At 34.3% G+C, this 15,034-nt stretch overlaps 1 protein-coding gene across 8 annotated transcripts in view; it reads left to right on the forward strand.

Moving 5' to 3' along the window:
* Positions 1 to 15,034, forward strand: part of MPP7 (MAGUK p55 scaffold protein 7) — a 305,221-nt gene that overhangs the window by 204,098 nt on the left and 86,089 nt on the right. For all 8 annotated transcript variants that reach the window (XM_056800070.1, XM_056800065.1, XM_056800068.1 and 5 more), the window contains one exon: positions 452 to 583. In XM_056800070.1, coding sequence (XP_056656048.1) covers positions 452 to 583 — 132 coding nt within the window. The remainder of the gene's footprint in view (positions 1 to 451; positions 584 to 15,034) is intronic.

The following is a 15,034-nucleotide window of genomic DNA, read 5'->3' on the forward strand; positions in this document are numbered from 1 at the left end:
TTTTAGGAGGTATATCTAAGTTCTCAGTAGTATAGTGTGGTACAGTAGAAAAAGCACTGGTTCAGAAACCAAAAGACCTGGATACTTCCTTCTCCTTACTACCTGTGTGACCTAATTCTAGTTCCTTAACTTCCTGGTTATGTGGACCTGTTTCACAATGAATCAATAATAATGAATGAAAAAGTTTATTATACTATTATCATATAATTGTTTATTAAACTCTAGATGACTTCAAAATTCTCTCCCACTAGATCTATGATTCTATGAAAACTATAGGGAACCAAACACTCCAGAACCCTCATGGTGGATGTCTTATGATGGTTAATTGCAAAAAAACTTCATTTCAAATCATTTTTTACTTGTGGAGTTTGCTTTAATGTGGTATTTTTTTTCTGCTTAGATGTTGACATCTGGCTAACATTTAAATACTTTAAAAAAATTTTTTTTGTAGGCTTTACTCTCTGTACATGACACTGTGGCCCAAAAGAATTATGATCCTGTATTACCTCCTATGCCTGATGATATTGATGATGAGGAAGATTCAGTAAAAATAATCAGATTGGTCAAAAACAGAGAACCACTGGTAAGTTTATCACAATTATTTTTACTTAGAATTTATTAGTGAGATAAAAACAGAGCTCATAGTAAACTTAGCTCCAAAGGTGGTTTTCTTTTTTTCCCATTTTGACTTAATGCTGCCATGCTGTATTTTCTTTAGAACTATGTAATTTCTAAAAAAAATAACCATAATTCTCATTTCTCTGCTGCTTTGAAGGTTTCAAAACACTTTTCTTACAACTTTAAATTGTACAAGTTTTGTAATCTACATTTTTTATCAATGAGGAAACAGGTTCAGAAAGCTTATATAATGTCCTCTGGGTCACACAGTTAAGAAGCTTGAAAAAGGAGCATTTGAAGTCTTGAAATCAAGTAGTCTCTTGATTCCTAGAGGCATTTGCTTTTCCATTAGACTAAAACCAGACACTTACATTTGTGATTAATGGATATCTTAGAAAATCAAGCTTAATAAGATGACATCCATGTCATTGTCTGTCTTTACTAGCAGTTTTTAAAAGTCCATAGAGCTATTTAACTCGTATCTGATTTGATTATCCTTTTCCCTCCTACCATGATATCATGTTACCAGATTGTTCTTTTTTTGATGCTGTTGATTTTATTATATTAAAGTATTATTTTTTAATGAATTTTACTATAGACTAAGGACTAGAAAGATTTTAAAAGTCTGGAAAGTAGTAGTGGAAGAATATGTAGGGATATTCTATAAGGATTATTAAGTATGGATAGTTGGTTGTTTTTTATTAGTGACATGGATAGGGTTAGAATATTAGGTAAAGATATTAGGAAGAGAATTTAAACTACTAGAATTGATTTAGAAATCATTAGTAAATTTTTAAATTAATTTTTGTCCTCAGATGACTTGGAAAATATATTAAAGATCAGCTTTGAGCCAGTGGTCTCAAGTGAAGCTGATTTTAATGAAGAAAATCATATAGGTCACTGGTTATAGATTTTAAATGTCAAATTTGTGACCCAATTTCAAAATTTTATTAAAAACACAGAGATTTATCCAAATATTTAAGAGTACCATGCATATAGACTGACTTTTGCTACAGTAGATACCAGATAATAATAATGATGAAGGAATGCAGATAGCATATGGGAAATAAATATAAATATATATGTATACACAGACAGACAGACAGACAGACTTTCTTGCAACTAGTAATGGAATCTGTGATTCCAAATATGTAGTGCATTGATGGATCACATTGAGTCAAAAGATCTCATGAACCAGTCTTTATAATAACAAAGCAACCTTGTCTCTTTGTTTACTTTTTCTACTCAAAAAAAGAGTCATAGATAGGCTGGGAAAGTTAATAATTAGGATCTAGTGCTCTAATATAAGAATAGGGAAACTGCAGCAAAGGTGTATAGGAAAAAGCTAAAAAGAAAATCAGTATTTCACAACTAAAAAAATAGGTATGCGTGATGATGTAGTGTGACAAGGAAATCACTTTAAAAGACTGATATATATTAATTTAAGGTCGCCAAGGAATTCAGCTATGTAATTCCTAAATGAAAACGAGAGAGAGAGAGAGAGAGAGAGAGAGAGAGAGAGAGCCTGCCTTCTCAGAGCAAAACCTCTCCAACAACCTTCAGAGCCACCTCGCTCATAGCCAAACCTTCTCTCCTCAGACCCCGCTATCTTTAAGGAAACCATCTAAGTTCCCTCCCCTCAGTTCTCACATATACCAATCACTGTCGATGTCTCCCCTGTGCCAATGGTGGTTCTAGTTTAACCCAGGACCGCCCAGAGGTCTGTGGCTTTGCACATGTCTTTTGAAGGTCATATTCTCAAATAATTAAATCTTGATCCTTGCTGCAGCCCTTCCTAAATCCTGTTACTCTAACTAGGATGGAAATTGTATTTTCCAAGACCTGGTTCTATCATTCCAAGTATCTCTATTGTATCAATTCTAAAATCAATCATGACTCAAAGAACTTCCTGTTCTATGCTTAAGCATAGGTCAAAGCCCTTTCCATTGTTTAGCAAAAGGTTTCTATCCTAAAGTAGTCTTAGGTAGGGAGGAGAAGGACCCTCCCTACCTAATGTTGGAAATGGGGAAATTTCCAACATTCATAGATTTACAGTAGTCAAAATTGAAATAATTGGAAATGAATCATGGACAAAGGAAATTAATAGCAATACTTTAAATTATTAAGAACCACCTAATAATTCTATCAATCCACAATTAAAAATTTCATAATGAGTAGATTAATATTTTTAACCATTATATAATTGGACTAGATTTTTCAGGCCATCTTAATAAATTTTATCAGAAGGATACAGAAGGATTCTAAATCTTAATTTGGGCTGTATTCCATGTGGAGGAAACTACCAGTTGCCGTTAATTCCCCATGTCTTTCTAGCAAGGTAATTAATGAGGACTTCCTAAAATACCAGATTAATGCAGTAACATTGATGAATATCTTGAAAAAGTATCCAGTCCTTTGTCATCCCTCCTATGGTCACGCATACTTTAATATCAAAGCATGATATTTCCCATGACTCAGGGAGCCTGTTTTGTAATCCATTACACTAGTTGAGGTATGGGACTGATTAAAAAAGTACTAAAACCAGATAGCATTAAATATTGGATTAAGAAGATCAATCCCAGAGGGACATATTTTACTGTGCATTTTTAATATTACCAGCCAATTATAATAATTTTAAGTTATAGAAAAGTGATAGATATAGGCCTATTTCCCTGGGTAATACCATGGGTTAAGAGATCTATGCTTCTGTCTGTCTTTACTAAAAGACTCATCAATTGGTGTATAATAAAAGGATGCTTAAGCAGGAATCCAAAGGGCTTCATGCCTCATGGTAGCTGCAGTGAGCATCATTTCCTATTCCATTCTGTCTTGGAAGAAACTAAGCATAAAAGTCTCGGAGGCCATCATACCCCAACTGTTTGACAAGGTCATGGTATGAGAAAGGAAGGTCAGCAAAGCAGACCACAGAATGAGGGCCTCTTGCTGACCCCCTTTGTGACTTTCCCCAAATTTTCCCCACTAGTGGACTTGTTATAATTATTATTCTCTCCCCAATACAGGAGAAATAACATGAGAGCAAATCTTATAGGATCAATAAATATATACCCTACTTTAAGCTCCCTAGGTTATTTCCTCAAAAAGATTGCAATTACAGCATAAAAGCCCAAAGACTACTGCCCATGACCCCTCCTTTCTCTAGCACAAGATACACTCCAAAGCCCTCCAAACATAATGAATCTTGTCCTACAGTTACCACACTCGATTGAATTTGTTGGGATAGAAGCCAAACAGTGTCGCTAGGCATCTCAAAGTAACACAAGAAAAACAGAACTTGTAAATTGAGGAAAACCCAAAAACTGGTCTGCTTTAAGTCTTCACACCTAGATACTAATTTGTTCATCTCCCAAGCAATTATTATGGATAGTGAAAGCTGACCAAAAGCACAATGATCCTCTCAGCAAGTCAAGGGGTATTAACCTACAAATGGATTATTCACGTTAATCATATATCACAGAGTGTTGTAGAAACCTGGTAAAAGATCACAGAACTCTTTGTTGTAGTAACATCACAAGAGTGTTGTTTAGGTGATTTGATAATATCCAATCAAACTGTAGAATGTCACATATGCAGAGAATTGATTATGTGTATATACCAAAAACTGATATAATAAACACACCATGATATCATGGCAGAACACTGGGGTATCTCATCTCATTTATCTGACTGTGATGTCACATCAGGGCAGACAACCCTGGTCCTCAGAGAGGCCGCTGAACGGACCTCAAGATAAAAGGAAAATATGTGGAATGGGATGGCGTGGCTTTTTTAAACTAATGTCAGATTCACACAAAGGGGCAGTTAGTATTAATTGAAAGACTCTATTGACACAACATGACAAATAAACACACAAGAGATGGTCTTACACCAGGCACTAGCATCCAGGCAGGAATGAGACAGGACCTGACCCCATAATTTTTTAACAGCACTAGAACTAGAAAGATGCCCTAACAAGCACCAAAAAAAAGGGGGGGGGGATAATTTGTACAATAGGAAAATTAATGTCCTAGCATACATGGGTGATTTGGCCATAGTTGCTGATATTCCTGGTGCCTTGACTAAAATACTGATTGCCGTATGTGCAGGACTACACCTAAAGGGAATCAAATGTGCATCCTTGTTGATTGATGACCAGAAGAAGAGGTGCTCGCCATATGATTACAAATACAAAATCAGAGAATCTCAGAAGTAACTAAAGGAAATACCTGTTCTTACCTTGGAGTTTCCATGGATTTCCACACTGCAAATTCTACCAAGGATGCAATAGCTAATATAACTTGTAGACCTAGACCTTGTGAACAAGGCAAAATTGGTTCCTTGGCAGAAAATAGATGTAGTAATTACTTTCATCTTACTTTGCATCCATTCCATCTTGAGAAAAGCATGTTCCTCAAGAGTGCCTTCAAACTCTTGGTCAAAACAATCTAAAAAGATACCATGATTTGGCCACACTTTCTCTGAAGAGCAAATATTGATCCACTGTATCTCTCCAATAAATTGGGGAAGATCAATCTTTTTCTCTTAGTTGTAGCAGCAGATATAGCAGATGGTTCATGGGACAACTTCTGGCATCAGCCCATCTGGGCTGACTGTCCTGCTCTTTTAATGATATAGTGAGGAGCTTAAACCCATCTCTCAAACAGAGGATCTGACCATTATTCAGAATGGCTCTATAGAAGAAAAATTCAAATATGAGGGCACAATTGCTTCTAACATCTGGTTCTGGCAACTGTTAGCATCTCAAAGATTGTCAGGTAAAATCTCAATTGAATGTTTTGGTTCTATAGAAAAATGATAGTCTGTTGGCCCTAGAAGGAGTAGAAAGGAATTTGTGATAATTCTGTTAGATTATTTTAAACATCAGTCAGCAAGCCGGATTAGGGTGAAGTATTTTCTGTTGCCTTAATGATTGTGATCTCAGATATTTTTGTGAGAGAAGGATCTTGTATTCCATCAGCAGAATAGAAATGAATTCACAGAACCAGACTTCTGAACTGTGTCCCATTGAATGGGGACAAGAGATTTGGTTCTGGAGACAAGGATTGTTTTCCATGCTGGGCCTCAAATGAAACACTCCTGACATATCCTTTGTCACTGTGGTGGTATTAATCTGAGTGGGGGCTGTTACCAGTAGCATGATTATATTTTAAATACACTCATTAAAGCTATCAAAGTGCCAGAAAAAAACCTGAGATTCAGCTAAAATGAATAGTGACAATTCTAGGAGAGGCCTCAAGACCAGACTTGATAATATTGGATAATATGAATCATACCACTACTGTCATAGACATCCCCATACCTTAGAAAATATACTCTCCTTTCCAAAGGGCCAGGGCTGGCAGGATTCAGGTATCAGATGGTCTATCACCATCTAGTTCAGGAAGGCAAAGGATTTTACTATAATATGCTAATAGTGGGAGCCTTTGGAGATAGGATCCATCTAATAATGTGTCATTGTGTTCTTTTGTTTTATAATAGAATTTTACATAACTAATATTTATTTCTTTAGATCATGTATTGTATTTCATCCATTACCAAGTATTTGATTATCTGTCCCTGTGATCAAAACTACCTATAAGTCCTTTAACTGAACGAAGTAAAGATGTCTGTCTTTAGTAGTTTTGATAGCAATTGCAAAAAGAACACATAACTCAGGCAATCATTTATTTTATGCCAGACAATGTACTGAGCCTGGAGGATAGAAAGAACAAAAATCAGTCCATGCTTTCAAGGAGCTCATTTTCTCAAAGGAGAGGCATGTACAAATATATACATACGAGATACAGCATAATTGAAAGATAGTCTCACAGAGAGGGGACATTAATAGTGGACTGGAGGGTTGAGAAGAGTAAGTTGGGAAAGTCCTGCAGAAATTAGTATTTGAATTCTGAGTCTTTTATATAAATCCTCTCTACCCTGAAGGTAAATAGGACACTGTTATACTTTGAATTTATGCTTCTCATTAAGTTGATTTTTTTCAAAAAAGCTATTTAGAATAAATTAGTAATGACATTAAATGATTAAAACATATCCATTAGTGGGCAGCTATATGGCTTAATGTTTGAGAGTCAGGCTTTAGATACAGAAAGTCGTGAGTTCAGTTCTGGCCTCAGACCCTGCCTAGCTGTGTGTCCCTGGGCAAGTCATTTAACACCCATAGCCTGGTCCCTTCTGCCTTGGAACCAATACACAATATTGATTCTAAGATGGAATGTAAGGGTTTAAAACAAATGTAACCATTACTTTTAAATTTATTCCAGCACTACAAAATGTATAATGATGAATTTGTCTGAATCAATTTACATTTTTGTGATTAAAAAAAATATCAACCCCCATCCCTACAGACAACTTTTTGTGATGTAGATGTTTATGGTAAGTGAACTTTATTCCTTAACTGTGCTGTTACAAGGAAAAACAAATATAGTGAGTATAATTTTCTTTAAATGTGACTAAAAATGTATTCCTCTAGATGGATGGTTTTTTTAACAGCATTAACATCAGTTAAGAGCAGGTTTGGGAAAAATATGTCTTTAGTAGTCTTGAGGTGAATTTTTTAGGATGGCTGCCCCCAGAAATACCATTTGTCAGAGTCACCTAGAAATCAGTACTGTGCAACATATACAGAATTTTACTTGACTGTAGCTCATTTAATAATGAATGATTTTAACAAATTACCTAAAGATGGCTCAGTGGAGAACCTCAGGATTATTTATAATTTTGAAAATGTGCATCCAAAGTTATTAGCACGTCCTAAATTTGTTCTCGTTTTATCAGTTCTATAGAGAGAATTTTATATGTTAGGGTAAGATGTTGATAATGCTATTGATAAAAGGAACTAAATGTTTAAAAATTTTCAGTTGTTACTGTGTTGCCACCATTAATGGAATGGTGCCTTTATGTTATAAATACACAGATAAGACTGGTTTCAAGACATGTTAAATATGTTGGCTCTTGATTGGTTTTGATAGATCAGTATGAAGTAATGTTTTATTATAGAGTCCAAACAGAATATAATGAAAAGTTTAACTGTATGAAAAAATGGAAATTACATGTAAATCATACCACTTTGGTCTTTTATAATTTTGATTAGTATAGTTAATTCTTTTTTTTGGTTGAGAATTTATTACAATACATCAGAATATCAAAGATTTTAACTTTTAAAATTTTTCCTCAGGAGAAATTATTTAAAGAAAAACTTAATGTGATAGATATAATGAGCAAAAATTGGCTGCGTTTTTAGTCTTAATAAAAAAATGGAAGGCTGACATATAACTTTCTGAATCTGTTACTTTAAGCCAGCAAAATGTGTAAAAATGAAGTTTTCTATTAGAATGTATCATACTTTGGAAATGGCATTTGCTCTGGTGTCAGAGGCTCTGGGCTTGAAATCCCATCTCTGATGCTAACTGTGTGACAAGGAGTGAGTCATTTAAGGTGCTTCAAGTCTCATTTTCTCTGAAATGATGGATATGTACTATATGGCTACTGAGCTCCCTTGCAACTCTAGATCCAGAGTCCTATGAATATCCCCTAAGAACAAATGACTGCACAATTTAGTTTTTTTAACCTGTAAAATTAATTGTCTAAATTTTCATGATAGTATGTTTGTAGGGGAAACCCTGTATTTACTTCCAGAAGGCCTTTGTTTTCCTTTAACATTTTTTGTCGAGGAATAAATATAAGAAAAGTTAGAATGTAGTGAATTTCTGTAACTAAACAAAGACCCAGGAGGCAGAGATAATGTTTTTAATCACTTTTCATCACATGGTTGGGCATTTTTTACTTCAATCATTAGTTGACATAATTGAAAAGAAATTACCTCCTTCTTGACTGTCAAGACTATATAGGACATAATTATCTACCAAAAAATGTAAAATATACATGGAAAGGTGTAAAGGGAAAAACAACAAACATCCAGAATAATGGATTCTAGAGAAAGAGACAACCAAACAAAAACATGGTTAGTCTATCTGGGAAGAAACCATGGGATGTAGTCATTGGATGTAATGCAGTAGGCAATTCCAATTCATTCTTCCCCGTTTTAGTCTTTGGCTAGTATCTGTTATGTATTAGGGCCCTGAAATCCACATCTCAGCCTAGAGCAGGGATTCTTTTTAATATCACAGATCAAATTGGCAGTTTAGCAAAGCTTGTAGACCCTTCTGAGAATTATTTTTTGAATGTATGAATAAAATATATAGCAATACAATGTAAACCTCAGTTTCCTCATCTGTAAAATTAACTGGAACAGTATCTGGAAAAACTGAACAAGAAGAATTGCCAGCATTGTTCAGGCAACTTGAGAATAGGAGCAGACAGCGGAGAATGGGAGTAATTGCAATGCTGAGGTTTGGCAGGGGGAGATGTAAATGGGCAAGAAATTCAAGATAAGAAATTAGTATAGAGTTGGACTGTTGCATCAAGAGATCAAGATCATGAAGGCAAGAGAGTCCAGCTAATGTAGGGGTGATGACCTGGGAAAGAACTGGAGGATAAAAAATGGAATTTGGGGGTGCCAGGCAGGAGAGGTAGAGTAAAAATAGATTGTGATTACATAAGGGAATTTCAGAGTTCATGCACATGGGAATGGTGCTTTTGTGGGGTGATAGCAAGATCAAAGGTTTGGCTGTCTGACTCTAGGTGATGCCACGGTGCAGTGAAAGAAAGGGGGTGCTCAGTAAATTAGCTGTAGAGTTGGGAGCTTATGATGTTTGGGGATGATCAGTCAGTATGCTGAAATCCCTTAGTATGAAGTTTGTAGTGGAGAGGGGGAGAATGACCATGAGTCAAGTACTAAACTCACTGAAAGATGATGTAAGAGGGTGTTTTGGTTTATCACGATCTTTTTGGAACCTCATAGGCATCTGACACAATGGCTTTTTTTAAATTAAGAATAGCTTTTATAGTCTGGGATGGTGGCATACTAGTGAATGATAATATAATTTTTCATTAAAATTTCCTGAAAATTGCTTTAGATTTATTTTATCTTTTCTATCAGGCTCTTTTTCCAGACATTTAATATTTTTAGAAGTCTGACAACTCTATTAGTGTAATTAGTGCAAGAGATTGAAAAGTATCACCAGAGATAGTAACAGTTATATGCTTTGACTCTTACTGTTATGGGATCATATTGTCATACTGTTATGGATCAACTATTAGCCAATTTTTTCAGTCCTACAAACTACCTACACATCAGAGTAGTAGATTTTCTGTTCCATACTGATAAGAGCCCAGGTTAAATTGTTGATCTAAAGTAAAGCATCTCATTTTCTTTTTAAAATTTACTTTTGATGTTCTTTTAGATCTTTGGTTTATCCGATTATGTGCCAAATAATGAATAATACCTAACATTTACATAGCAAGTTAAGATTTGCAAAGTGCTTTACCTAGGATATTTAATTTGATTTTCACAATAATCCTTGAAAGTAGGTGCTACAGTTATTTCTAAATTACAGATGAAGAAAAAAACTGAGGGAGTTTGAAAGATTAGCCTAGGGCCACAAGGCTAGCAAGTGACTGAGGCAAGATTTGAACTTAGGTCTAATAGATTCCAAGTTCAGTGCTCTAACCTCTGTGCCACAGTAATAGTGTTCCTGCCAACTTGTTTCTTACTGTTAATGTAACCAAATTTACTAATGCAAGAAATACATTCCACAGAAATACATTCCACATATATAAATATGTCTATTAGAAGAGTCAGGCAAGGGCTTTTATGTTTCATTGTACCTGTTTTTTAATTATAGAAATGTGATTATTGGCAAATTTTAGAAAAATCCCACATTCTACTATGGTGTGAATTCTACCCCACCTAAAGGGCAGTATTTCAGAACTGATGCAGTATGGATGATTTTTCCAATCCCTTGCTGGTTTCTTGGATGCCGTTTCAAAATTTCCTTGCCAAAAAAAAAAAAAAAGCTGCTAGTATGTGTTGTTCTTACAAACCAGTAGTTCCATTTGTTAGCCTGTGAGCATCCAGACTTTGCCTTTGCTCCATAAAATAAGAATGTTAAAAAACCTGCTCTGTGAAAGTTTCTCTTCCTCATGCCAGAAAATCGGAATAATCCTATGCCAACTAAGAAGTTACTTGATTCTAAAACCTAAGAATAGTAGACACTATCATTGCCCTTTGTATATACTGATCTAATAAGACACTCAAGTAACCCATCTATCATGTATTTTGTTATCATCTCAACTCATGGGTCTTCCTCAGAATGGACAGTAGCAGAGTATTATGGTATTAGCCCTGGGCTAAAAGAGTTGAATACCTTGTTCTAGGCATGATTTTGGTCAGTTCATTTAAGCTCCATTAAACATCCGGTATCCTCATTTGTAAAGTACACTGTGGATAAGGATAGAAATAATACCACCCAACTTTCTAATGTCACAAGAATATCTTGAGGATAAAAATTTAAGGTAATTACTATAAAAAGGAAGCTCTCATTTTATTTAACCCCCACATTCATCCAAGCCCTCATTGCTTCTCACCTGGAGTATTACAGTAGGTTCTTGCCTCCAATCTCTCCCTTTAAGTTTATTCTTCACTTAATTGTCACAGTGTTATTCCTAAAGGACAAGTCTGAATTTATCACTTCACTGTTCAAAAAGTAAATTGCTTAAATGATCAAATCCTCTTCATGGCAATTTATTGTCCTTCATTATCTGGCTCCTAATCTACCTTTCCTGGCTTATTACATATTATTTCCCTTGATGCACTCTGCATTCTAGCCATGCTTGCTGTTATACATACTGTCCCCATGATTATATATTCAGAGTACCATATTTCATCCAAAAGAATTTTAGCTCTCCGAGGATAGGGATTGTTGCATTTTAATTTTTGTGTTACTAACATCTAGCATAATGAATGCCTGATAGGTTAATAAGGCTTTAATACTTTTCAAGTGATAATCATCAAGGCCAGCATTGCATTGTCAGGAATGGATCATGCCAGTGTGATTTCATTTATTTTTTTTTCCACAGTGCAACTATCATGAGAAAGTAGGGGAATACTGTAGGTATAATATGCTTATATTTAGGCAAAGCATTTGACAAAGTCTCTAATACCATTCTTGTGGAAGAGATGCAGAGATTTGGCTAAATGATAGTACAGTTACATGAATTCAGAGTAAGTTTTAGTTTGAACCCAGGAATAAATCATTGAAGGTTCCAAGTCAACTTGAAAGCAAATCGAGTTAAATGTCTCAGACATCTGTATTAATCCTTGTGTTGTTTATAATTTTATAAATGATTTGGATTAAAGCAGAAATGGCATGCTTTTTAAGTGTACAGGCAATATAAAAATTAAAAAAAATAAATACTCTGAATGTTGGAATCAGGTTTCAAAACAACTTTAACAGGCTGGAAGATTGATAAATTTTAATAAGATGAAATTTTAAAGGAATATATTTTCTAAACATTATTTTAAAAATTAATTTAGAATATTTTTGAGTTTCATATTCTCTCCTTCCCCGCCCTCCTCCATGTATTAAGGCAATATATCTCACACACACACACACATATACATATGTGTAGTTGTATAAAACATAACTCCAAATTACCCGTACTGTAAAATAAAGCCTCATACAATAAAAACAAGAAACTACAAATGTGTGTGTGCGTGTGGGGGAAGCAACAGTCTGCATGCAGATCTGGTGCATCATTTTTCTTTCTGGAGATTTGATTTCATCATTAATCCTTTGGAATTGTCGTGTTTTAAAAATACTTACATATTTATTTTTACCAATTACATGTAATTCATTTCCACCCAAGTTTTCCCAAGTTATAGGATTGAACTTATCTCTCTCCCTCCCTTTTCCTTCCCTTTACCCTCCTAGTGCTGCCAGGCAATTTGATCTAGGTTATACATGTATTATCATGTAAAACATTTCCATTTTTGTGAGCAATCTTATTATTAAATCAAAACCCCTAAACATAAACCCAAATAAAAAACGGAAAAATCATATGCTTTCATTTGCATTCCAAGTCTTAACAGTTTTTTCTCTGGAGGTGGATAGCATTCTTCTTCTTAAGTCCTTCAGAATTGTCCTGGATCATCATATTGCTAAGAGTAGCTAGGTTTGTCACAGTTGATCATTCCACAGTATTGCTGTTACTGTGTACATTGTTCTCCTGGTTCTGTTGATTTCACTCTGCATTAGTACATGAAGGTCTTTCAGGTCTTTCTGAAATATTTCTGTGTATCATTCCTTACAGTGCAGTGGTATTTGGAAGATTGTATTGATCAGAGTAGCTAAGTTTTTCACAGTTGATCATCATTACAAAATTCCCATTACTGTGTACATTGTTCTCATAATTCTGTTCACTTTAGTTTTTGTTACTTCATATCATTCTTTCTAGATTTTCCTGAAACTACTTCCCTCATCATTTCTTATATAGCACAATAGTGCTCTATTTCAATCATCTATTACCACTTGTTCAAGCATTCCCCAATTGTTGGGTATTCTCACAATTTCCATTTTTTTCCCACCACAAAAAGAGGTACTATAAATATTTGTGTGTGTGTATGTTTTTTGTATTTATATATATACTTTTCCTTTTTCTTTGATCTCTTTGGGATATAGACCTCTAGTAGTGGTATTGCTGAGTCAAAGATTCTGATAGATGTGAGTGTGCGTATTTCTCTAATCATTAAAAATTTAGAGCATTTTTTCATATGGCTATGTACAACTTTAGTGTCTTATCAATTGGGGAATGACTCTTAATTTTATAATTTTGACTTAATTATTTATACATATGTATTTGAAAAATGAGGCTTTTGTCAGAGAAATTTGTTATAAAATGTTTTGATATTATTTCATTATCTATGATTCTTTATAGTAAAATGTAGGTTCCCTTCTTATCACTTTTCAATTAGGTCTATTTTTTCTTTTGGTGTATTTGAAATTGATTGCTATCCCTGCCTTTTTCACTTCAGCTAAAGCATAATAGATTCTGTTTTACCTCTTTATTTTAACCCTATGTGTCTTTCTATGTCAAATATGTCTCTTGTAAACAGCATATTTGTTGGATTCAGGGTTCTAACCCATTCTGAGATCAGTTTTTGTTTTTTGAATGAATTCATTCTATTCACATTCACAGATTTTATAAATTATCTCTTCTTGATCTATTTTGTAGGTCAGTTGTTTTCCCAATGAAGTAGCTCACATTTCCTTCTATTTTTTCATTCTTTTGATTTTATTGTTTCTTCAAGTCTTATAGGGTTACAGGTTCTCACTTGTCCAATTCTAATTTTTTTTGGGGGGGAATTATTTCCTTCAATGAGCCTTTGTATCTCTTTTTCCATTTGGCCAGTTTTGCTTTTAATGGAGTTCTTCAGTGAATATCTGCCTCTTAACAATTAGACCAATTCTGTTTGTTAAGGTGTGATTTTCTTCAGTATTTTTTTTTGTGTATCTCTTACCAACTCATTAATTAATTTTCTTGAATTACTGAATACAAGTGCTCCTCTCTGCCCTGGAACTGCAACCTAGAACTGTGTATGGAATATAGTTACTAATTAGTGCCATTTTTCCTGCAAATTTCTGGACCTTTATGTTCAAGATATCATAAAGTAGAAAGTGGAAACAAATATCCAAAATTCTAATGCAGTCTTGTATTATACTGAAAGACATAGGGTCTAGGAGATAATGGTTCCATTGATTGTTCTATTGTTGTCAGATCATGCCTGAACATTGTCATCAATTTTGGATGTCATTTCATAGAGAAGAGATTCATCTCTTTTCATTCTTAGTTTCTTCATCTGTAGAATGAGGATAATATTATAGCATCTCCCTCAGGGTTGTTATGATGATCAAATAAAATTACATATAAAAAGCATTTTGCTAACTTCAAAGTGCTATTTACACGCTATTATGAGAAGAGAAAAACGTTCAAGATATAAACATGGAGAAATAATAAGCAAAATTATCTCTATTCACAAATAACATGAAACTTTGAAGTATTTCTCTACATTTTTCTAACTGAGATGGTAAATAGCTTCAGGGCAGCTAGGTATTATGATAGATACAGTGCTATGTATGTATAGAATTGGGAAGACCTGAGTTCAAATATGGCTTCTGACACTGTCCTGGACAAATTATTTAACCTTGTTTGCCTCATTTGTAAAATGAGTTAGAGGTGAGAGTGGCAAACAATTCTAATATCTTTGCCAAGAAAATCCCAAATGGGGTCACCAGAAGTTGGTCATGACTGAACAACAATAATTAGGACAGAACATAAGTCTACAAAAATCAAACCAAATTTTTATCCATTATTAATAAAATCAAAGGGGGAAAAGTTATTAGATGAATTTCCCTCAAAATGTGTATAAAATTCATAAAATATCTGGGAATTATGTAATGATTCTTTAACTCTATGTGGTACAGAGTCAAGAACAAGAATT

The sequence above is a fragment of the Monodelphis domestica genome, chromosome 5 (genome assembly GCF_027887165.1).
Source record: "Monodelphis domestica isolate mMonDom1 chromosome 5, mMonDom1.pri, whole genome shotgun sequence".
Classification (NCBI taxonomy): Eukaryota; Metazoa; Chordata; class Mammalia; order Didelphimorphia; family Didelphidae; genus Monodelphis; species Monodelphis domestica.